Source organism: Gymnoscopelus braueri (assembly GCF_963280865.1).
Source record: "Gymnoscopelus braueri genome assembly, chromosome: 9".
NCBI classification, from domain to species: domain Eukaryota; kingdom Metazoa; phylum Chordata; class Actinopteri; order Myctophiformes; family Myctophidae; genus Gymnoscopelus; species Gymnoscopelus braueri.
In genome coordinates this window covers 41,443,934-41,466,911 of record NC_137610.1, presented here as the reverse complement: position 1 = coordinate 41,466,911, position 22,978 = coordinate 41,443,934, and the positions used below count along the sequence as shown (strand labels likewise).

Below are 22,978 nucleotides of genomic sequence, written 5' to 3'. Positions count from 1 at the left end.
ACAATGAGCGACGACGCTGATAGGCCCGGCCGTTTGGCATACAGAGCCAATATTGCAGAAAGGCGGATCATGCCAGACTCACTCCTGAAATGAAATGGAATTGAGATTTCCGGAGGGAGGGTTTACCAGGCTAACGGCTGGCATTCCTGGTGTAATAATTGTGTGTTTTGTTTTGTTTGATTTTGATTGCAAAAATAATCTGGTGTTTGATTTAAAATAATGTTCACACAGAACATAAGGAGACTACAGATCAGTTTTAGTTCGACAGATAACCAGGACAAGCGTGTATGCAAATATGAAATATTAGTGCATGATGAACAATGAAGTGCCAGTCTGGCAGATTGTGCAAGTGTTTCCACGAACATAGTCTGATTCATCATTATTGTTCTTTGCTGATTTGTTTGTTAGGTACACACAAACTCACGCCTGTTCTGAGACATTTGCATGTGCCAGAAAATATGCAGTATGACGTCATTTGCACTTATTCTTCATACAAAATCAATTTTCAATAGTGCCAAACCTCAAACAAAAAGTTCATGGGCACAACATTTGTCAAAACATATAAAAGACAAGAAACATTTGAATCTGTTCTCTGTGAAAATTCACCAAAATATCTCCATCTGCTCAGTTTTGTTTTTCTGCGGTCTGTTTAATGAGAGACGGGCTGTAAAGCAGATTGAACATTTTGCTCCTCAGGCAGTGGAATTATAATGACGTTTATTTATCTCTCTCTCTCTCTCTCTCTCTCTCTCTTTTCTTTTCTCTCCATTTCAGTCTCTCCAGCCGCTGGATCCGTCACGCCTGTTTGTTTGGCAGACGGCCAACACTCTCAGCCCCAATGGTACAAGCTGTTGTGTGTGTGTGTGTGTGTGTGTGTGTGTGTGTGTGTGTGTGTGTGTGTGTGTGTGTGTGTGTGTGTGTGTGTGTGTGTGTGTGTGTGTGTGTGTGTGTGTGTGTGTGTGTGTGTGTGTGTGTGTGTGTGTGTGTGTGTGTGTGTGTGTGTGTGTGTGTGTTGTTGTATTCTCTGATAATGCTGGAAGTTTGTTGCATCTATTCCATTTCCATAATTATTGTAGGTCATTAAAGTTGACCTTGACTTCTCCATTTGATGACATTTATAATTATGCAAGCAACAATAACTACAGTGTTTACTCGCATGAATAAACTGGTGGATGGAGCAGAAATGGAGCCGTGTGAACCCTGCTTCCTGTGATTTCCTGTTAATAAGGCCTGACCCTGAATTTGCATGTTATCTGTTGCCACGGAAACTGTCCTGTTTGCTGCTGCTGCTGCTGCTGTGGTCTGTAGACGTATCAGAACTGCCTCACTTCTCCAGTCCAGAGCTGGTCAACAGGTTCGCTCTGATGGAGAGGTTGGACGCTGCCTACTACCTCCGTCACGGCCGCCCCGCGTCTGCCTACGTCACCTTCCTACTGCAGAACCTACCAGGCTGCAGTGATGTCAAAACACTGTGAGTGTATTAATATTTACTGTGCAACACATGTTTCCTCCAGCCTTCATCTGTCCCTGGTGAGGGGGGGGGTAGGGGGTTAAAGGACATGGAGGGCGATATCTATTGTCTTAAGTGCCACCAAGCACTGAACTGCTAATCACCTGCTGGGGGAACTCACCATGTTAACCCATTTCGACCCGAGGCCGATTCTACAAAATGTCTTCTAAATCAGTAGCACTCAAACGTTTTCGTGCCAAGGATCCCCAAAATGATATGTATTTGGCCGCGGACCCCCACCTGAAAACGTTTTGTGCCAGGGACCCCCAGAAGAGAAGATTTGTGTTAAAAAATGCAAAATTATTCTGAATTCACTTTCACTTTCAAGATTTTTCAAAAATGTTCAGAAATAGCACTCTTGTAAGTATATAGGTGTGCTATTTTTGAATAACCAGCGCTGAAATCTAAAATGACACATATATGCTTTCCCGGTTTTAATGGGTTAAATGCTGTATGTATGAAACAAAGCTCAGCCACCAAATATGGTTGCTGCGGTTAAGGTTTCTCCACCTGTGGGCCGGGGCCCACTGGTGGGCCATGGGGGTATTGCAAGTGGGCCCCAAAATATTTACAAAACGCCTAAGATTTTGATATAAAATAATAAATAAATAAATAAAAACTCATGGTGTTTTTTCTTTAAAACCTTGAAATGTGAGTTTTCATTTTGATATTGTTAAATCGATCGATTGATCAATAAAATAAACACAATAAAATGCACCCATCTGACCACTTAACACAGCAGCGTGTTAAGTGGTCAAATGGGTGGGCTCCGAACCCTTTTGAGATTTTCAACTGAGCCCTGATCCAGAAAAGGTTGAGATCCACTTGGTTAAAAGACCATAGCAGTCAAATGTTTTACTTCTAGCCATTTGACTGAAGGCTGATGCACACCTTGAGTGTCTTGGCAACTGGTGTCGAGAATAGGATAAGACACAAAATGCGAGTGATTGTCGTCTTGAACTTGCAAAAACACTTTAATATAATAATTAATGTTTCGGTCCTTAGACCTTCATCAGGATTAAAATCAGGATTTTACATGGCACATACCTAAGGTAATCAAAAGTATTTTGCACATCTGAATAAAATCTGGTCAAACCTTCTTCGGGCAAAGAAGGTCCTTGACCCGAAACGTTGCGAGCGATTCACAATTATTTTCATTATTGAGCAAGTGAGCTGTTTTTTATACTGTACATGTATATATACCCACCACCTCCATTTGACAGATTGCCTGTGTGTGTGTGTGTGTGTGCCTGTGTGTGCGCGTGCGTGCGTGCATTTTGTAGGCTGTGTGCTGCAGCAGAGCAGGCCTACCATGTTGCTCTGCAGAGTTTCAACGTGCCGTCTGTATCATCAGCCTGTGTGTGTTTCTGTGAACTGCTGGGTGTCTGCAGCCTGAAGCTCCGTGTGGACCTGAGGGTCCTCATAATGATACTACATCACTGGACACACGGCAACACACACATCAGCCCTGCTACACACACACAAAACCTGGGTAAGATATACACACACACACACACACACACACACATACAGAGATACTGTAGATACACACAAGTAAGACGCGCAAACGCGGGAAGCGAACACAGCCCTAATGTTTTTTTTGTCTTTTTAAAATTGTTATGTTGTGTATTTACGGACTTGTAATCCGTGTTATTTCACCGTGATGGGGAGAGCGTAGAGAGAAAGTCACGTGACTGCCTCCATGTATGGAATTCTGTGTGTGTGTGTGTGTGTGTGTGTGTGTGTGTGTGTGTGTGTGTGTGTGTGTGTGTGTGTGTGTGTGTGTGTGTGTGTGTGTGTGTGTGTGTGTGTGTGTGTGTGTGTGTGTGTGTGTGTGTGTGTGTGTGTGTGTGTGTGTGTGAGACTGCATCTCTGTCCAGGCTTGGCAGGTGTAGTGCACTCTGGCGCACTCTGGCGGCTGCACACAGGCAGTGCACACAGACAGAGACACACACAGAGACACACACAACCCGAGCACGGTTTCATAGTAAGCTCCACTTGGGCGGAGGCGCGCCTCCTTCCGCGTTCGCAACTAGCACTTACTTACGCCCAATACTAACAGTTTAAGGCTTGCAACAGCTGAAGTAGTTCCAACGTAGGTATAAGTTACAACTTAATTCTTACACCTAGTCCATAGTAGGTGTAAAGTCCTCCATAAAACAGTGGTTGTCATGGCAGGTCATTTGGATAACTTTGAGCAAGAGGAGGAGTGAATTATTGGCATCTGCAACACGTTCTAACAGATTATGCCCCGTGGCTCAATGTATGACATAGATTTATACTAACAGTCTATGACCCAAATAGCGTTATCATTTGATTAGTGTTATTAAAATATGAAAGCCATAATTTCGGTAACTACAGTTGGCAACAACCTTGTCCCAGATTGATCAGCCCGACTGTTTATTCTGTTTTTGACAACACGCGCATCAAGAATAGTGCTTTTCAATGCTTCACTCAAAGTGAAGACGTCATTTTCTGCGACAACCACTTGAACCCTCTATTCTTAGTCAAACGGACCTGAGTTGCACTATACTTGGTGCGCTTTTTTTTATCTACACCCAATCTCTTCGCCAAAAAATAATAAGCTCACAACGCGTCGCAATGCGAGAATATTGTTGCTGGGGTTCAAGTGGTTATGGGAGAACTCACCCACCGTCATACCGTCCAACCAGTCCTTTGTCTTCCTCCCAGTGGCTAAAGGCAACAAGTTGCTGGAGGTGGAGCAAACGGCAGCAGATGAGCTGATTGGCTACCTGGAGTCAGCTGTGATCGACAGCTTGGAACAGAGTGGCATCAGCAGGTTAGCTACATCCCCTGAACTCACATGACCGCCACACGTACTGACGTGTGTGTGTGTGTGTGTGTGTGTGTGTTATTAATATTTAATCCATATTTTGTCTGCAGGACTTCTTATGAGGCGGGTCAGGAGTGGGCGGTGCCAGTCCAGTTCTGTCAGCTCCACCACCTGCCAATCACTTCTGTTTACCCCGCCCACTGTGCGGCTGACGGACACTGGATCAACTTCCTGCTGTTTGTCCAATTACACAGCTATCCTCCTCAACAGGTACTACTACTAATAACTACTAATATTACTGCTAACCACTATTTCTTTAATTAGTACCACTGCAATACTACTACTACTGCTAACTACTACTACTGCAACTAGTACGTAATGATCTATTTGTTTTTGTATCAGACACAAATATACATACAATAAACATAAACACCTCACAGAGAAAGAAAAAGAAAAACCCTGCAATTTAAAGGTTTCATGACATGTTGGTTTACAAAACAAAAGTCTTTATCATAGTCCTTCAAATGTGTATTAAAAGGTTTTAACTGAAAAATCCACTCCAGTGAGCCATGGCGGGTTATTCCTCTCTGAGCTCTGAAGCCTTTTCAGCTGCAATAAAAAAAATCCAGAAATTGAGAAATGTAATGTCATGAAACCTTTAATACTACTACTAACTACTATAGCTTGCTTCTTACAATTTAGGCATATAACAGACATAAATGGCATGAACCCTAGTCAGTGCTTACAGACTCTTCCATAATTTGGTCGCTCCTCCAGGTGAGGTTGCTGGCCACACAATTTGGCCCCGCCCTCCAGGCGCACCTGTCGCTGGCCTTCCAGGAGCTGCAGTTCAATAGCCGACAGCGCGTGGTCAGAGAGGATGAGGATGAGGAAGACGAAGAGCAGGAGGAGAACGTGAAGGGGGAGGTCCCTGAGCCCCTCAGGGAGTTGTTTCAGGTGCTTCTGCAGAGCCAGGAGGAGCCGCGCTCCTGGACTCACCTGCTAGGAGAGGCACTGGCACAACGCTGCCCCTTACTGGCCATACTGGCTGCCTGCTACCAGGTCAGAATGACAATCCCTCTGCAACGGTGATAGAGTACCGACAGCCTGACGTCACTCCCGCTACCCCTGGGTCACGGAAGTATTTCTTTCTATTGAAACTCCCATTGGGAAATCTTAGATGACGTCATATAAGAACTGTGTTCCAAAAATAAACAAATCTGCCCGTGATTCTGTCAGGTACTGTATGTGACTGTGTCGTTTATGATATTGAGTTACATTTGATAACGTCTGTGTTTGGAGAAGAAAAGAAATGTCTTACTCCTTGGATAAATTACTGCTTTTTCACCGTCAGTTGATACTTCATATCCATATGAGTAAAATCGCGGAGCTGATTTGTTTATTTTTTAACAGAGTTATATGACACGATCTAAGGTGACCCTATGGAATTTTCAATGGAAAGAAATAACTATGTGACCCAGGGGGATAGTGGCCTCCAGCGGCAGTGAAGTCAGACTTCGGTTCTCTATTCCCAACCTATTTAATTTCAAAAACATGTTACATTTGCGTTAGGCTGCACTAGCCTTCCTGCTTTCGTGTGTAGAGGGGCGGGTTTAAAATCAGCGCAGAGAGAATGCGCCTGATCCCATTGGTTCACCGATCTGTCCGTCAGCCCCCGCCCCGTCAACACAACATTACGAGCGACGCCCACTGCACTCTGGTTGGTTGTGGAAATGAAACACTTCCTATACCGGGTACACCGACGTGCTGGTCCAGGCTTTTATTTTTTAGCAAAACTAAACAATAAAAGCCTGGAGATAGAGGCTACATTTGCGTTGACCTTTCTCAGATGCCTGAGGAAGGCCTACGCGACCAAAATGTTTCTTCATTTATACTTTTCTCTTGTCCATGCAAGTTGGCAGCGGTATATTTTTTATCCTTAATTTCAAGAACCCCCAGTTTTTTTTATCTCTGGGACCCCAGTCGACACTGTAAAACTGTAAAATGTTTCTTTTCGTTATTACATTTTTATTGATTTTTATATACAAACAGATATGCATTTTAAGTACAAAACCATCATCATTGAACTCAGTATCCCCCCACCCTTCTCCCTTTCACACTCCCTTTCCCACTCTCCATCCCCCGATACGTTGTAACGGTGTTCTACAAGGTTATAAATCATGATGTTTTTCTGACAAGGAAGGTAAAAGAACTAAGCTGTTAACAAACTGGTTAGCGTTTAAACAGTTCTCCAATGGCATGTCATCTCCTAAATTCTGGCTTCAGAACTATACTGCTGTGTTTGTGTGTGTGGGTGTTTTTCTTCCAATTACGACTGTTAGCTAAAGTTAAACCCTATCTCCCACCTAAACAGCTGGAGATGGCAATCCATGCTTTTATATATTCCAGACTGGACTACTGCAACTCAGGCGCCTGCAGCTGGTGCAAAACGTGGCTGCTCGCCTCCTCACTGGTACAAAAAAGCGAGAGCACATAACCCCAGTTTTATCTGCTCTGCACTGGCTCCCTGTCAATTTTAGAATAGATTTTAAGCTTCTTTTATTTACTTGCAAATCTTTGCACGGCCTGGCCCTTTATACTTGCCTGAACTTTTGGAGCCCTACACTCCACACAGAGCACTGACGTCAGCCAACCAGTTGCTCTTAGAGGTTCACATAACGGGCTCAGAGTAGGGGTGACCGCGCCTTTGCTGCTGCTGCTCCAAGGCTTTGGAACAGCCTGCCCTTCTATATTAGAAGTGCTAATTCTATTGAGTCTTTTAAATCCCTTCTTAAAACACGCTTTTATTTGTGTCGCTGTTATATTGAATGACAGGAGGCAGAGCTTCTGCAGTGTCTGTGCGTATGGCTTCTGTCCTCCGTTGATGATGTCACAGCCACGGAAGCCACCGCCCACCTGGAGGAGAGCCAGCGTCATCACTCCTGGAGTCTCCATGACCTGTCAATCATCTGGAGGGGCCTGCTGGGGCGGGGCCACGTTAGGCCTCTCCTTCGAGGTTTCCAGCTCTTCCAGAAGGTAGAAGAGATAATCGCTGAACATTATTATGGATCAGTGGTTCTCAAAGTGGGGTGGGGGGGGGAGTGTACATTAGTACACTTTCAGTTGTACACTTTCAGAGTTATGGGGTTCCTTGAAATTCCTTGAAAAAAAAAAGGTGTTGTTATAGATAAACATCGATAATGTTTTTGTTTTCATTTAAATCTTCAATAACGTGAGGGGAAATAATGAATCTCTTGAGACTGACTTCCTGTCTGTCTCTCTGTCTCTCCAACAGGAGTGCGTGTTGGTTCATGTCCTCCAGATGTTTGAGTTATGTTCAGACAATAAGAACTTCTCTCAGGCCAAGAACAAACTGTTGGACTTCCAGCGGAGCCTCGTAGCTGTAAGCATACCGTCATGGGGACACCCATGTCACGACGACCACGGCCTCATTAACAAAATGTGTCCATATACCTGCAGTACCTCTCTCCTGTGTCTCACTCCATCTCCATCTCTCTCTCTCTCTCTGTCCTTGTGTTGTAGTTGCGGTCTAGTGTGTGTGTGACCCCCGGGGGCCTCCCGGTCCAGTGGGTGGAGAGCCAGGCATCAGTATTGTTGATGACGATGTTGCAGCGATGCGCTACTCGCTACGAACTCCACAGACTGCTGCTGCTCCTGGCGGGGATGGACGGACTGCTCAAGTCCAACGGTGAGAACGTTCATATGCAGCCAAATCCTGATTGTTCATTTGACCCATTTAATCAAATGGTCCCTTTCTTAAGTCGATTTGGAGCTTTTTTAGCCTTTATTTGACCGTTACTGTAAAGAGACAGGAAACACAGGGAGAGAGAGTAGGAGAGTGACATGCAGCAAATAGGAATCAAACCAGGGGACTGGCCGTCAGGCATTAGAGCCCATGTGGTATGTGCCCTAACCATTTAGGTATTGGTTCGCCCCAAATGGTCAAAATTGAACACTCATTACACACATTTAGATATACTGGAATTAATTATACTAAGCAAATTGAACTCCGTTTTGTATACTGGGAAACATACACTACAGTGTATGTCATATGTTTCAAAATATGCTGAAATGTAGCTAAAACACTACTTTCCTTTGAGGTGATTTGTGGCTGAGCCAGTGTGTGCACATCGGTCTTGTCTAGCATGTCTGTCCTCTCTCTGCCTGTTCCTGTCTCTCTACGTGAGCGAGCGCGCATAGCGTCTGCGACTGGTTCCGCCGTTGCGGCCCTCATCAAATCACCTTTCGTCCATTGCGGCCCTAACCCCGAAATTAGTTTTTGACACCCCTGCTCTACACTGACCTATCTGAAATAAAGCATAATATTTCCAGTTCTCGTTATTAATTTGCCATGTCAACAAGTGATATAATGTGATATAATTATTAATTAATAATTATTATAATTATATAACTAATAGCTTCTTTTTTTTAAAGTCCTATAATAATAATAATAATGCCATTTTACATCAGTCTATCAGACTCATTGTCATTCATCCTTAAATGAAGTTTGGATTGGAGTTATGCAGCCTTTGAATAGATTAACTTCAAGACATTCTTTAATACATCTCTATGAAGTGGTGCTGTAACTCCACCCCATAGGGCTGCCACTACAACATCAAACACCCTCTGTTCTTCTGTCAGCAGTCAAAAAACTACTGCAAGATCCTGCTCACTTGATGTGTTAGTTTAAATTAGAGGTCTCATCTCATTTTGAAGTGACAGATGTAGAAATTAGCTCAGATGAAACGTGGTCTTTCATGTCCACAGGACACTGAGTGACAGGTAGCTGTTCCCTTTGTGAGAATGCATTTTATCTCTGGATACTAATGAAGTATCCTGGGATATCGCCTGTGGTGGTGAGGTTGAAAAAGGCATGAATGGTACAGAATATTATTTCATCAAGGCACTGCTGGGTGCGACTGCCGACTGATGCAAAGATCGTGAAATATGTTTGTAAATGAATACTGCAGTGCATACCAGGAGTATAGAACATCACTCTTTTTTTAGACTTGAAACAGAGCAAAAAGGCCAGCAAAACATGTTAAGCATTATTTCCAGCCTTCAAATTAAAAAAAATCAAGCATTACATACTTTTGCGCTGTGCACAGAAATGATGTAATTACTTATTTGGGAGCAGGTGTGTAAGATTCCAATAGTATAAACATTTTAAATGGCTTTCATATACTCTTAATATATTTTTTCAAATGGCCTAGATCGAAATGTGCTCAGTTTTGGCTATTTTCTGGGTGTTAATTTCAATTAATTAATTAATTTTCGATTATTCAAATAACCGTTTTCAAAAATGTCGTGTACACGTCAGTGAAAAAATCTTGCTGGGTACATCCCTATTTACAAGCGGATTTACAGGGAAACAAGCCCAAAGTCACTTATAATAAACAGACCTGGCAACACTGGCAGGCCAGAATGACAGCTATAATGCATTAGCACAACAATGGGCACATCGGCCGACGGTTTGTGCTGAACTAAATGCCAACTTTTGCCAACAGATTAAAGACTAAAATAGGACTAAAACTAAATGGTGTGTTATTCAAAAGACTAAGACTAAATCAGAATTTGCTGCAGTATTCATTTTGTTGACTAAGACTAAAAGACTTAAGATATTTAGTCGACTAAGACTAAACCATTTCATTTCAGATGACTAAAGTAGGACTAAAACTAAATGACACTGGGGTGTGTGTGTGTGTGTGTGTGTGTGGGTCTGAGTGTGTGTTTATTGAATGTCCATGGATGCATAGACCCGCACACAGTATATTTGTATGCACATCTGTTTCTGTGTCTGTTTGTGTGTGCGTGCGTTCAACTCTCTCTTGTGTTGGTCCAGGTCCTGACTTTAAAAAGCTGAGCCAGTTGTCAGAGGTTCTTCAGGCTGGTCCAGTGTGTGTGTCTAGAAGGCTCCTGCAGCCGTGCTCCCAGCAGGAGCTCCAGACAGAGTACCAGGGCCTGGTGGACAGCTTGCAGGCTGCAGGCCTCTTCCCCCAGGCCAGGCAGGTGGCGGAGCTGGCAGACCTGCCTGTTGACAACCTGCTGATCAATCAGGTGAGACGTCAACACGGAACACAAAATTGAGATTCGATCTTTGAGGTGATGTATCTGATGCCAATACACCCAGAGACGTAGAATGAGTCAACCTTCTAGGAAAGCAGACGGCGTAGTAGAGGGACCGAAAGTTGAGAGGGATACAGTGTAGGATAGACCAGTGGTTCCCAAACCTTTTAGCTCGAGACCCAAAAGAGAAATTTGATGTCTCCCTGGGACCCAAACTAGAGAAAATAGCGCTTTTCCCCCCTAATTTATGGACTAATTTGTTTTCTGAATTTATTTATGACATGCTTATTAAAAAAAAAAAATTAATCTTTTGAAATAATGATTAAAAACAAAATGTAGGAAACGAAAAATAAGTTATATCTACTCACGACGCATAAAAATGGGTCCAGACCCAGGGATAGACATACAGTAGGAAAGCTGAGAGGGAGACACATTAGAGAAGGTTCTAGTGGGATCTAATCCCAGATCATCAAAGGGCATTTGTGGGTCCATCATTGAGAACGACCATCTTCACTGTGACCATTATCTTCACTTCAGGTGATTTTTCCCTCTTTTTTTCTCATCCAGTTGCACCAGGAGTTTATTACCCAGAAGGCCAAGCGGCAGTGGGGGCGGAGGGAGGCGAGGGTGTGTTTCTGGAGGAGATGTCATGAGCAGTTTGAATCCAATGGTACCAGTCCAGAACCAGCCGCCCAGTTCTTCTCGTCCCAGACTGAAGAAGATGACATGACTCCCCACAACTCCTCAACCCAGACAGAACTGCTGAGAACCCAGGTGGATGAGATGAGATGAAATGAAATACAGTATGATGAGATGAGATTTTTGGGTCAGATGCTGATCCTGATTTTGGAGAGTACTAGAGACTAGTTTATTAAACTTAATATTAGACAGAGAATTGACAAATTCACAAATGTACTAAACACAAGGGTTTCCCATATCATTGGCAGCTAAACTTTGATGTTTGACCTTTCACAGGAGCGGTGTGTACTGCTGAGTCTGGCAGGTCATTGGCTGTCCCGGGTCGATCCGGTTCCCCTGCCCCGCCTTCGGCTTCTGGAGAAATGCCTCTGGACCAATCGCATCCGGGAGCGGGTTCTCCTGCGTGTTTCCATGGAGACCGAGAGCATATTCAGCCTCCCGTTCCCACCGCTATCAGCCGTCGGTTCAGAAGAGGCCGACTCGTCTTCGTTTTCCTCTTTGTCTTCATGGTACGAGTAGGCCAAGTGTGAGCTTGTAGATTGGCTATTTCCGCTATTTAGATCCCCTATTTTCCGCAAACTTTTTGAATGTATAAAATGATTAATTGCATGGACCTTTTTGACCATAGTACATTATTTATTTTGATTATTGGCACCAATGATTGTCAGTCATTTCTTTGTCAAGTGCAATTTATTAACTTTTAACAGCCTAAAAGGCAAACAGATATTGTAGTTTCTTATGTTCAGTGCCAAAAACAATGAAATCGTTAATTGCGATTATTAGTACGACAATTAATTGTCAACTAATCTGTCATGATGGTGGCAACTAGGTACGAGGTGCTGGTCAACGAACAGTTCTGTTTCTCCAAGATCTCTGCCCTGAACCAGGAGAGTGACCTCACACTGGATGGTCTGCCCCAAGGTTATTATATTATTTTTATTGTAATTTCGTTTTGAAGGTCAGGAAAATTGGGAGCTCAGTTGTGAGCATGTAGATCAGCTATTTTCGCTATTTTTGAAATGTAAAACAAGAAATATTTACAAAGACTATAACTAAGGACCGCTTCTCTGTGATTTTAGTTAGTTTAGTAAATACACAATACAGTTTCACTTAGTTATAGTTTTTTTTGCAAAGCCTTGTTTTTATTTTTATTTCAGTTGACTAATTTTTTTTGTCAATTCTAGATTCCGTTACTTCATTAGTTGTGGTTAACTATAATAACCCTGGTCTGTCCACGCACACAGAGGAGGCCGTGAACCATGACTCAGTAGGGGAAGAAAAGGGCGACATGGCAGAAATTTGTGGAAACAGCGACTCTGCACTCCGGGGGCACGGCGACTCTGCATTGAGTTCCGAGGAGCGGGGTGTCCTCTCTGAGCTCATTGGCCAGTTGTTGGATGAGGGGCGTGTCCACGAGGCGAGCCGCGTGTGTCGCTATTTCTCCTATTACCACAGTGACATGCGGGTGGTGCTACATTGCCGTGGGTTGGCCTCTGGAGAACTCCGCCCTGGCACACAGGAAGTGACAGAGGCACCGCCCGGGAGAAGCCTCACTACCTGTAAGCATCCGTTTGACCCCTAACCTTCATATGACCCCTGACATTTAATCTTCATATTGTGACCTTTAAAACCACCCTCCAGCCTATTTTATTTCCTGTTTTCCCCACTGATTAACTCACCAATCTGCGTTATGGTAGGGATTTGAAATCACAACTCACGCTGCCAATTCTCATGAAGGCGATGTAAAGTGAAATTGAAAGCAAAAGCGATGTCTCAGAGCACAGCTTTGAGATGGAAGATTAATCTCATGCTCCTTCACCTGTAGAATCTAATCCAAATAAAACCATAACGGTAGAGCCTAGATTTGTCAACCATTTAACCAGTCAGTGGGATCGTGATAATAATCATACTTATGTCCCTTTTAGCCAAATACCACCTCAAATGTAGAATACAATATTGAACTTTGCACTCAAAATGTACTTTTCTTTTTATGCTGTCTATAGGATCGATACACTACAGATTCATGCTGGATATCATTAAGTAGCTGTAAAAAAAAAAAAAAACTGTAGAGGGGCTTTAACCTTGATGTTGCACAGCCCTTTTTCTCCTTCCCCTCTCTCCTCTCTTTCCTTAAAAAAACTTACAAAATATACCCCCCCCTCCCCATCTCTCTCCCTCTCAGCTCCATCAGTCAGCAGTCTGTTGTCCTTTGACATGTTGCCCCCCCCTGACGACCAAGTGCTTTGTCAACTGAAGACACTGGTCAACAGCTGTCGCCATGGCAACAACTACTGTAAGCAGGTCCTCAGCCTGTACGAGCTCTCCAAGGTATGCTCTTATTTTATATCTAGGACCTAGCGTTCGCGACCCACCCATATGACCACGGCAGACAACACGGCAGACGATTCAGAGCATGTTTATTTGAACGATCAATCGATTGATTGTGTTCCACCTTGGATCAATGGAACTAATGTATAGTTTTATTGGTATCACAATGAAAACAATTTTTCCAAGGTTTTAAAGAAAACAAAAAAATCTAAATGCGCAATGTCTTCTCTGCCTTTTCTCTCTCATCAAGGAAACACCATAGTTATATACAAAGTTTTCAAATTCTGTGACTGGAGCTCTTCTTAGTGCGTTTTGTCAATTATTTGGGAGCTCACTTCCACAAATCGCTGATCTAGGACTCCCAACCCTTTAATTATGTCAGAGGAGGTATGTCTTCATTATTTGATAGAAATCCTCTTAACAGTGTGTGGTAGGGTGTTCACTGTGCACGGTGGATGAAGGGATAATGCTGCCTTCCTGACAGTCAGACATTCATAATTGGAAGAGGTTGGAAAAGTTATTTTCTGTATCCAACCATTCCCCACTCAACAGGTGCTAAGCTAATTACTACATACAACAACAACAATTCAATGGGTCCCAGTTTGTTCTAAAAAGCTATTCTAAAAAGTAATTCTAAAAAGTAATTCTAAAAAGTAATTCTAAAAAGCAATTCTAAAAAGCAATTCTAAAAAGCAATTTAATTGGTCCCAGTTTGCTCTGCCATGATGCTACAAAAACAACTGCATCTCTGAGATATCGAGAAATCCAAGTTTCATAGTTGGAATTTAGTTGTCCACTTAAATGGCCCTTCCATTGCATTATTCCTCGTAGTAAGTTGGAAATTCCAACTTAATACTGTGAAGTTAGTGGGAGGAAGAAGATGATCATAGAGCCAATCAGAGAGATGGAACACATGGCCCGAGAACCATTGGTTCCCAAGACTACTTACTTACTTACAATCAGAGAGAAGCTATGAGTGTAATAATAGACCCTTTTGTGCCTATTCTTGCTGTGTTGTTGGGTCCCAAAAGGTATGGCTCCAACTTGTATTCATTATTAATATTATTAATATTATTAAATTAATTACAAATACAAAATATTCTCCCCTCCAGGAGTTGGACTGTTCGTTCGATGATCTGTACAAAGAGGATCCCCAGGCTGTCCTCTCTCAGGTCCTCATGTCTTCTCAGCCGGAGCGCTACCAGAAGGCTCAGGCATTTATCAAAGTCCAGAACCTTCAACCCAACACTGTAGCCCAGCTGGTTGCTAACGCCACAGTACAGGGAATACTAGCCTCCACACAAGACACACTCACTGGTGAGACACGCTAGCTTTTAGGGCTGCAACTATCATTTATTCTCTTAGTGATTATTCTATTGCTTGCTTTTTTGAATAATCGAGAAGTCTAAGAAGTCGATTAGTGTGATTAACCACTTTAGCACTATGTTCTACTTTGTCGTACAATGGTGTCACTCAAAAACAGCCGATTTTTAAGCCCCCAATGCATCGCCTTGCCTTTTAATTATTTTATTAAAAACATTTTTTAAATCGATTCAAACCTATAGTGTGATTAACTGTTACACCCCTACTAGCTTTACACATTATTATTGATATTATGTCTGTCTAACCTGTCTATCTGTCTGTCTGTCTGTCTGTCTGTCTGTCTGTTAATCCAGCAGAGAGACAAGTGTATAGGCCATCAGAAGGGAGAGATAGTTTTGTCCAGCTGGCCAAACTATGTGGTGACCCCAACCTGGTTGGACTTTGTCTGCTCGACCTCCTGTCCACTGTACCATTGAGCAAACTGGACTGCAGTAAGACACACACACACACACACACACACACACACACACACACACACACACACACACACACACACACACACACACACACACACACACTACTGCCCTGTTAATCACTCATTCACAGGCACTCTGTTTCAAATATATATCGAAACAATTTATTATTTGTATTTTCAAATAGTTATTAAAAGAAAGAGAGCACAGAAAGCATTTAAAACATCCATGTATGTGGGGAAGTATTATGATCATTTCTAAGAAAAGAACATGAATTAACTTTGTAAAGGGCAAATGTAACCCCCTAGGAGTACATTATTTCTCGATATAGAAAACAGAAATAAGAGAACATTTGTTTTAAAAAGAGATCAAACGCAACGTTCTAGTTTGATCTACAAGCTCACTGCTATTTTCGGTGTGCAACACAGCACACAACCATGTATAAATCATGCATTAGCGGGTGGGAAGCTGGCGGGTGACTGTGTCCTCTTCACTGCACTTTAAAACTCCTACTGGTTGGTCTTGATGTCTGATCAGCAGGGAGCGGAGCTGGAAAAGATAGCGTGAACACTGTCGGGTGAAAAGAAGCAGCCGGTGACTCCATGTGGATCAGAGGATCTACAGTGTAGACAACTCCCTGTTGTCAAATGGGGGGTCTACTGTTAGACGCTACGCACTCCATGTGACAACAGGGGGGCTGGCAGCGACAGGAACCACAGTGCACATGGAGAGAATCAGCAATGACTAAAAGTTTGACAAAGACCAAAAAAAAGTGCAAATCTCACATTTTATAAATGACACCCACTCATCTTTGTCTGTCTATCTGTGTGGGTCTGTCTGTCTGTCTCTGTGTGCGTAGTTGTGGAGGTGTTGATCGTGGTCCATGACTGTTTCAGTCTGAGTTGTAACATGGAGGGAATCGTCCGAGTTCTCCAGGCGGCCCGACACCTGAGCCACGCCCACCTGGCCCCCAGCGAGCAGTACGGCCTGCTGGTGAGACTCCACCCCCCCCCCTGTCTGTCCATGCCCTGTGATGTCATTTAAATATACGGTCGCTGTGGGGTGGAAAACTTGAATGTCCAAAACAGTTACTTTTCAGGAAATGGAAAAAAAAGAACCTGTGTTCCAATGGATGCAATGTAGTTATTATTTAGTCACAAGCTCTTGTTAATACTTGGTTCAATATTTAGAAAACTCAGACAATTAACCACTTTCACTTTCAATAGCAAAAATAGCCGATCTACAAGCTTACAATGAGCTTGTAGATTGAATATTTTCACTCTTGTATGACAAAGCAGGGCGTTAATTCATGAAAACAATATGGAGATACAAAGTTTCTGCCCGACAGTGACGATGTACAAATACATTTAAAAAGTATTATGATTTATTAAGGCAGACCATGCCTACTCAGGCCTCGTCTAAGTCACACTCTGCAATAGACAACACCCACTATTGTGATAGATAAACAACCATTAATATAAAAATAATTTATTGATACCGCTGGAGAAATTCAGGCGCCAAAGATATTATCCACATATATCCAGTATCCACATGGCTAGACTCCAATGTGAACTTCTTTAATTCAAGGGTGACAAATTATTGGACTTCCTCACAGCTGCCCTTGAATATACAAAAGATATCATCAATATAATGGAACCACTTATAACAATAAATAAAACAACACAGACAAGACATAAGTCAACATAACATGAAGCAGGTCGAACAAAAACAAAACCAACTGAACTTTAATTCAAAATAAAGTCTAAACTCTGAGCTTGCTGAACTCGCCGTGTGTGTGTGTGTGTGTGTGTGTGTGTGTGTGTGTGTGCGCGCGCGCGCAGGTACGTTTGTTGACAGGTATCGGCAGGTATAATGAGATGACCTACATCTTTGACCTGCTTCATCAGAACCACAGGTTTGAGATACTCCTGAGGAAGAATGTAGACAGATCACCTGGACAGGTAACACACACTAACACAATATCATAGACATACACCAACACTATACACTATACTGCATAGCACTGTTTCCCAGCATGGGGTCTGGGCACTAAAGATCACAAGGGGGGAGATGAGGCCTTGCTGTAGTCCAAAACTGTAACTTTAACATACCTAACTCCCACATGTCACATCAATGTGAAGCAAAAAACACAGTAAAAAACATTGCTAAACTGCAACTTTGGACAAATTATTGTCAAAAATTGTCCAAAGCTTTTTGAAAAGCTTAAAGGTTCTATGACATTCATTTTCACTTTTTTTATTTTTTATGTTTTTTTGGGGGTTTTATGACCTCAATTACACCCAAAAAATCTGAACTTTGAACATTCAGTGGATTTTCTGTGGTCTGGGGTTTTCTGAATAATTAGGCTGAAAAGTAATCTGAGCTTGGCCCTTCGGCAGTGAGGTCACAGCCGATTAATCCCGCCCACTCTCCTCCTCGCCCCTCCCCTCCCCTATCCTTTCCTTTGGGGGGGGCGGAGCAGAGGCGATGATTGACAGGCAAAATCCCTCACCAGCGACACCCGCAGGCAAAGATTTCTTTTTTCATTGCAGTTGAAAAGGCTTTAGAAATGTGAGAGAAAAACACCTGCCATGGATCAATGGAGTGGAATTTTTTTTGGAGTGAAAACTTTCTATACACGTTTGAAGGACCATGACAAAGACTTTTAATGTGTGGTAAAACTGAACGTCATGAAACCTTTAAAAAATAGCTGATCTATTTTTGCTATTTGTCCCACTAGACGTACAGTACAGTATATAAGGCTTAAGCGGTTAACATATCTGGAAAACACAAGTGCGTGCGTGCGTGCATGGGGAGGTCTCAGCTTTTGTCATAATGTAAGGACGGGGGGTCACCAAGGAAAAGAGTTGGGAACCTATTGCTGTGTATACTGTAGGATAAATACTGCATAAAAACCCAATGCTGTCTGTGTGGTGCTGTGTGTGCAGAGTTCCAGTCTGAAGACCGCTCTGTTGGACTACATCAAGCGCTGTCTTCCCGGAGACAGTGAGAAACACAACATGGTGGCCCTCTGCTTCAGCATGAGGCGCGAGATCGGAGAGAACCATGAAATGGCAGCCAGGACGCAACTCAAGATCATCGAGTCTCAACCGTGGGGTGAGACTTGCGCTAAAATATCAGTCAAAAACATTGGTAATTGGTGGTCTACGACGCACCAAAATCAGGATCCTTATTGGGTGGGCTCTACCTCTTAGAGGTGCATTGTGCTATTCGTAAAAATAGCAGATCTACAATCTCAGTGAAGTTGTCGATTATCTATTTTTGCTATTTGTGTACAACAGCATATATGGCTTAAGTGGTTAATGCATCGTTAAGTGTTTGTGGGTGGGAAGTCGGCAGATTGAGTACAGTGTCAGTACACTAGCGGCTCCTAGTGGTTGGACAGAGCACCTGTTCAGCAGGGGAGCGGAACTGGGGAAGATAACATGAACCTGAACATGTGTTACTCTCTCCCAGTGAAACACTCCTGGGAAGCATCTGTTGAGTCTGTGTGGATCAGAGGATCAACCTTTTTTTTTGCTCTGGACCTCTAGCATATTTGAACAATCCTCAAGGACCACACTCACACTCTACCTAAGAGTCATAACACAGTCATTTCTATTTTATTAACGGTCTGTAATATTTAATTGATACTTTTTTGGGAAACAGTGGTTGAGAAACGGTGGGTCTGCACCCTCTCGTGACTGTCGGTTGGCAGCGACAGGGACCACATGGACACAGGGAGGAAATTGATGGTAGTTATATTGGGAGAAACATAAACTGAGCAAAGATAAACTGTTGTTCCAAAAAAGTTAAATCTAAGCAGTTCTCCCTCTCTCCTGTAACTCCTCCCCTTGCGTCCTATTGACTTAACTCGTCCATAGTATTATTGGCTTCTATGTAGCTTTATTGTGTGTTCTATGAAGCTGTTTAACCATTTCAGACTATATAATAGCCGAACTACTGTTTTGTTTGCAGAAGAGATTGACACTGGAGCAGTTCGGACAGTTAACGCCTTTTTATTCAGGTGCTATTGCAATAAATAATGACTGACGTTTTGATCTTTTAACCTTCCTCTGTGTCATAAATGGCAGCGTCTAGGGAGGCATTCATATACAGAGGCGGGCGAGGGCTGTGCTCTCAATGAGCTGCTCCAGTGTCAATCTCTTCTGCAACTGTTGGTGTCCCTGCCCCTGTGGCGCACCAGACTAACTGTATTAGATTGAGGTGCGCCGGTAGACTCCCTTTCTACTGTTTTGTTTCGTTTGTTTGTTTGTTTTTTCAGACAGCAGGTGAGACAGAGGTTAGCTAAGACAGAGAGTAGATGAGACAGAGAGTAGGTGAGACAGACAACTGGTGTGACAGACAGAGAGTAGGTGAGACAGACAGAGAGTAGGTGAGACAGACAGAGAGTAGGTGAGACAGACAGTAGGTAAGACATACAGCAGGTGAGACAGACACTAAGGCATGATAGACAGAAGGTAAGACTGATGGCATGTCGCTCAGGCCTGAAACTATTTCAGAGACGAGTGTTCTGATGAACAGAACTCACCAGAGACCAAGTAGACCTGACACTGTCTTAATCTTAATCTGTTGTTCCATGCTCGACGGAGAGCACTCGTTTGTCTTGACAGACAGACAGGGCTGTCATTAATCTTCTTTTCTGTGTATCCAGTGGTGTCTCCTGAGTTGGAGAAAAGTCTGTCCAAGGTGTTTGATCTGCTTAAAGATGCCGCAGAGAGCTACTCCAAGGTAACGCTGCTGTTTAGAACGTTTCAAATAATGTATTTCTCCTTTATCTAAAGTCTTAATTTATGCTGTGTGGGCCAAGCCTTGGCCCATGGCTCATGGCCCCAATACAGCACTGTCGGGCAAAAAACTCTTTCTTACTTTCTTTTGGTAAAACATTAATGCTCTATTTCATCGTTCAACAGTGTCATGCGAAAGCAGCTTGTAGATCTGTTATTTTCGCTATTTCCGATTTCTTTTTTAAGGTGAAAATGTGTCAGTGGGTTTTATAAATACTGAACCAACGGAAAGTATTAATGACTATTAACTCATTGAGTGCCATTAACGTATTTTTTTTAGAACCCAAGATATCATTATCTGAAGATTTGCAGCTCCATCCACTCCTTGTTTAACTTATAACTGAAAAAGGCTGTATCTCGCTTCCTACGCACTTTTTTTTTACTTTGAAAAAAAAAAAAAAAAAAATCTTACTGGCCAGAAATAGCCAGAAATAATTCAGGCACTCAGTGAGTTAATGGCTTATGACTAAATAATAACTACATTGGCTCGACTGTATTTATTTCAATTTCTTGAAAAGAAACCGTTTTGGACATACAAGGTTTCTGCCCGACAGCAACGGTAGTATCTAGTATCTAGGTATGAGTCATGAGCTATGAGCCACGGCTGTGCTCACACGGTAAGTAGGACAATAAAAAGAGAAATGTATTATTATTTTATTTGATTATTAATCAAATAAAATTGATGGTATGTGTACGTGCTTGCGTGTGTGTGTGTGTGTGTGTGTGTGTGTGTGTGTGTGTGTGTGTATTAGGACCAGTGTGTGCGTCAAGCATCTCGTTGTGTGAGGATGGCTAAGCTGGTGCTACTGCAGCATCACTTCCTGAAAGACGGCTCACAGCAACGCATCATCAATCTGCGTCAGGCTGACCTGGCCATCGCTACCCAAGCCCTGCCACGATGTTACCAGGTACACACGCACACACATATCAATATCGCATGCACACAAGCACCCAGATAGAGTGTACTGTATTTATGTGTGTGTGTGTGTGTGCATAGGTGTTTGTGGTGTCCGAGGCTTATGACTACAGCCCAGACTGGGCGGAGCTTGTTTACCAGAAGGTCCTTGTTAATGGAGACTTCCAGTACCTAGAGGAGCTGAAACGACACCGGCCGCTGACCTCCAGTCTGTTTGAAGACGTCTCCAAGAAGTAAGATTTGAACTACAAACTTTGATCCTTAGAGAATTGACAAATTATGCAATACCCGTTGACAACAACACCCTGCTTCACACATATTGATTTGTTGTGTGTGTGTGTTTTCCCCCAGGTGGACTCTGAGTCGTCCAGCAGGCAGTAGCAGTCAGAACCTGCGTAGGTTCCTACGGTTCTGTGATGATGTTTCTACATTGTACAGACTGGCCTACCAACACCAGCTCACTGACCTCGCCAACCTACTGTTACAAGACTGCAAGAGCAGCAGCTATCTCACTGACCGCCTGGCTAACTGACTGGCTGGTTAAATGACTGACCGCCTGGTTAACTGACTGACCTCCTGAATGACTGAGTGACTGGTTAAATGACTGACCATCTGGTTCTTTGATCGAAAGAGTGAGTGATCTGTCTAGACAGACTATTGTCTCATTCAATTTTGAAATGCTTCCGCCTAACAGACTGTACATCAGAATCACTGAAAATCCACAGAAAATAAACCAGATATCCTGCATGCCCCTCGCTTCCGTTTCTCTTCTGCAGTCACGTAAATAAGTCCTTCTGTAAATAAAATTAGTCAAAGTATATCTAGTTTGCTTCTTAGCAGAAATGGGAATTATATTTTAAGATATCTTAAAATAGATACTCCTGAATGGAAATAACAAACAGATGACAGCTTCCTGACACAGCATTTACAAGGCGCAGATACACACTGTATCATTAGAAGATTGTGGAAAGGCTGTCTGGTTTGCGAGGCTAAATGGACCTGACTGGTTCATTGTCTGAGAGTGACTGTACATGCTTCATCACATTGAGTTTGTGTTTCTACCAGCTAATGGAGATCAACAGATCGTCCTGTTAGATATGTCAAACATTATTAACTTTTTGTTGAATGCACACTTCTCATCAAATCTAAATGCTTTCTACAATGTCTTCTGTGGAGATTAAATGAAAACTGTTACTGAATGAAATAAATTGTCTATTGACTAAATAATTGAAGGTTGACACTGATTTACTTAGAGTTATGTGTACGGTATGTCCGTTAGCTGTTGGCATTGAGAGCCGTATGACCACAGTCTTCTCAATCAACCAATGAGAAGTGTCTGGCTGCAGCCGTGTTCCAGCAGACGAGGTCACATACTCATTCTGCAGCCAGACCCTATTGCAACCAATGGCAACTCAGCCGTAGTGAGAACTATTCTCTGGGTTCTGCTTAGAAACACAGCCTGTGACATATCGTATCCTATACTATCCTATATTAAAATTACCTAATGAGTGGTCACCTTGGGGGCCCCCAAGAGGCCCTGTGGACTAGCGGTGCGACATACCATAGATGTGAGGGCCACTTGGCAGCCTGTAATTTTTTTTCTTGTGGGTAGATGGTGTCACAAACGTATCACGCCCATATATGGAGATGGACGTGGTGGGCATAACAAAGGTAACATGTCCATATATGGAGACCATTTAATTTAGATTTTCAGGCCTGTAAATCTAGTAGGCTACATGCATACATACATACATTGATTGAATACTTTATTAACAGTTTGCAAAAAGTACAGAGGTACAGTTATACAATAGGCCTAATGCTAAACACAAAAAGCCCTGAGGGCTGGTTTCCATTGTGGTCCTATGAATTCAATTCATCAAGACATACAATTAGCCTGATTATCAGACTGAAGCTTAGAGAAGCAGTCCAGTCAGTGGAGTGGGCGGGGTCTATGATCTGGATGCGCTCCAGCTAGTGTCCTCGGTGCATTCCTACTGACCAAAGAGGAGATCCTGCCCTACATACAGTAGAAATAGATAT

General features: G+C 42.9%; 1 protein-coding gene across 4 annotated transcripts in view; it reads left to right on the top strand.

The window, feature by feature from the left end:
* The window catches only part of spg11 (SPG11 vesicle trafficking associated, spatacsin), a 46,126-nt gene extending 23,995 nt beyond the window's left edge, over window positions 1-22,131 (top strand). For 2 of the 4 annotated variants that reach the window (XM_080437770.1, XM_080437769.1), the window contains exons 20-43: window positions 775-841; window positions 1,309-1,471; window positions 2,794-3,002; window positions 4,202-4,310; window positions 4,415-4,574; window positions 5,082-5,366; window positions 7,140-7,340; window positions 7,600-7,707; window positions 7,848-8,013; window positions 10,168-10,382; window positions 10,959-11,165; window positions 11,367-11,599; window positions 11,920-12,011; window positions 12,275-12,649; window positions 13,273-13,418; window positions 14,531-14,735; window positions 15,095-15,232; window positions 16,074-16,207; window positions 17,056-17,175; window positions 18,163-18,331; window positions 19,890-19,966; window positions 20,775-20,930; window positions 21,020-21,171; window positions 21,290-22,131. In XM_080437770.1, coding sequence (XP_080293896.1) covers window positions 775-841; window positions 1,309-1,471; window positions 2,794-3,002; window positions 4,202-4,310; window positions 4,415-4,574; window positions 5,082-5,366; window positions 7,140-7,340; window positions 7,600-7,707; window positions 7,848-8,013; window positions 10,168-10,382; window positions 10,959-11,165; window positions 11,367-11,599; window positions 11,920-12,011; window positions 12,275-12,649; window positions 13,273-13,418; window positions 14,531-14,735; window positions 15,095-15,232; window positions 16,074-16,207; window positions 17,056-17,175; window positions 18,163-18,331; window positions 19,890-19,966; window positions 20,775-20,930; window positions 21,020-21,171; window positions 21,290-21,470 — 4,068 coding nt within the window. In that variant the 3' untranslated portion in view covers window positions 21,471-22,131. The remainder of the gene's footprint in view (window positions 1-774; window positions 842-1,308; window positions 1,472-2,793; window positions 3,003-4,201; window positions 4,311-4,414; window positions 4,575-5,081; window positions 5,367-7,139; window positions 7,341-7,599; window positions 7,708-7,847; window positions 8,014-10,167; window positions 10,383-10,958; window positions 11,166-11,366; window positions 11,600-11,919; window positions 12,012-12,274; window positions 12,650-13,272; window positions 13,419-14,530; window positions 14,736-15,094; window positions 15,233-16,073; window positions 16,208-17,055; window positions 17,176-18,162; window positions 18,332-19,889; window positions 19,967-20,774; window positions 20,931-21,019; window positions 21,172-21,289) is intronic. The other 2 variants (XM_080437772.1, XM_080437771.1) reach the window with 2 other exon arrangements.
* The last annotated feature ends 847 nt before the right edge of the window (window positions 22,132-22,978 follow it).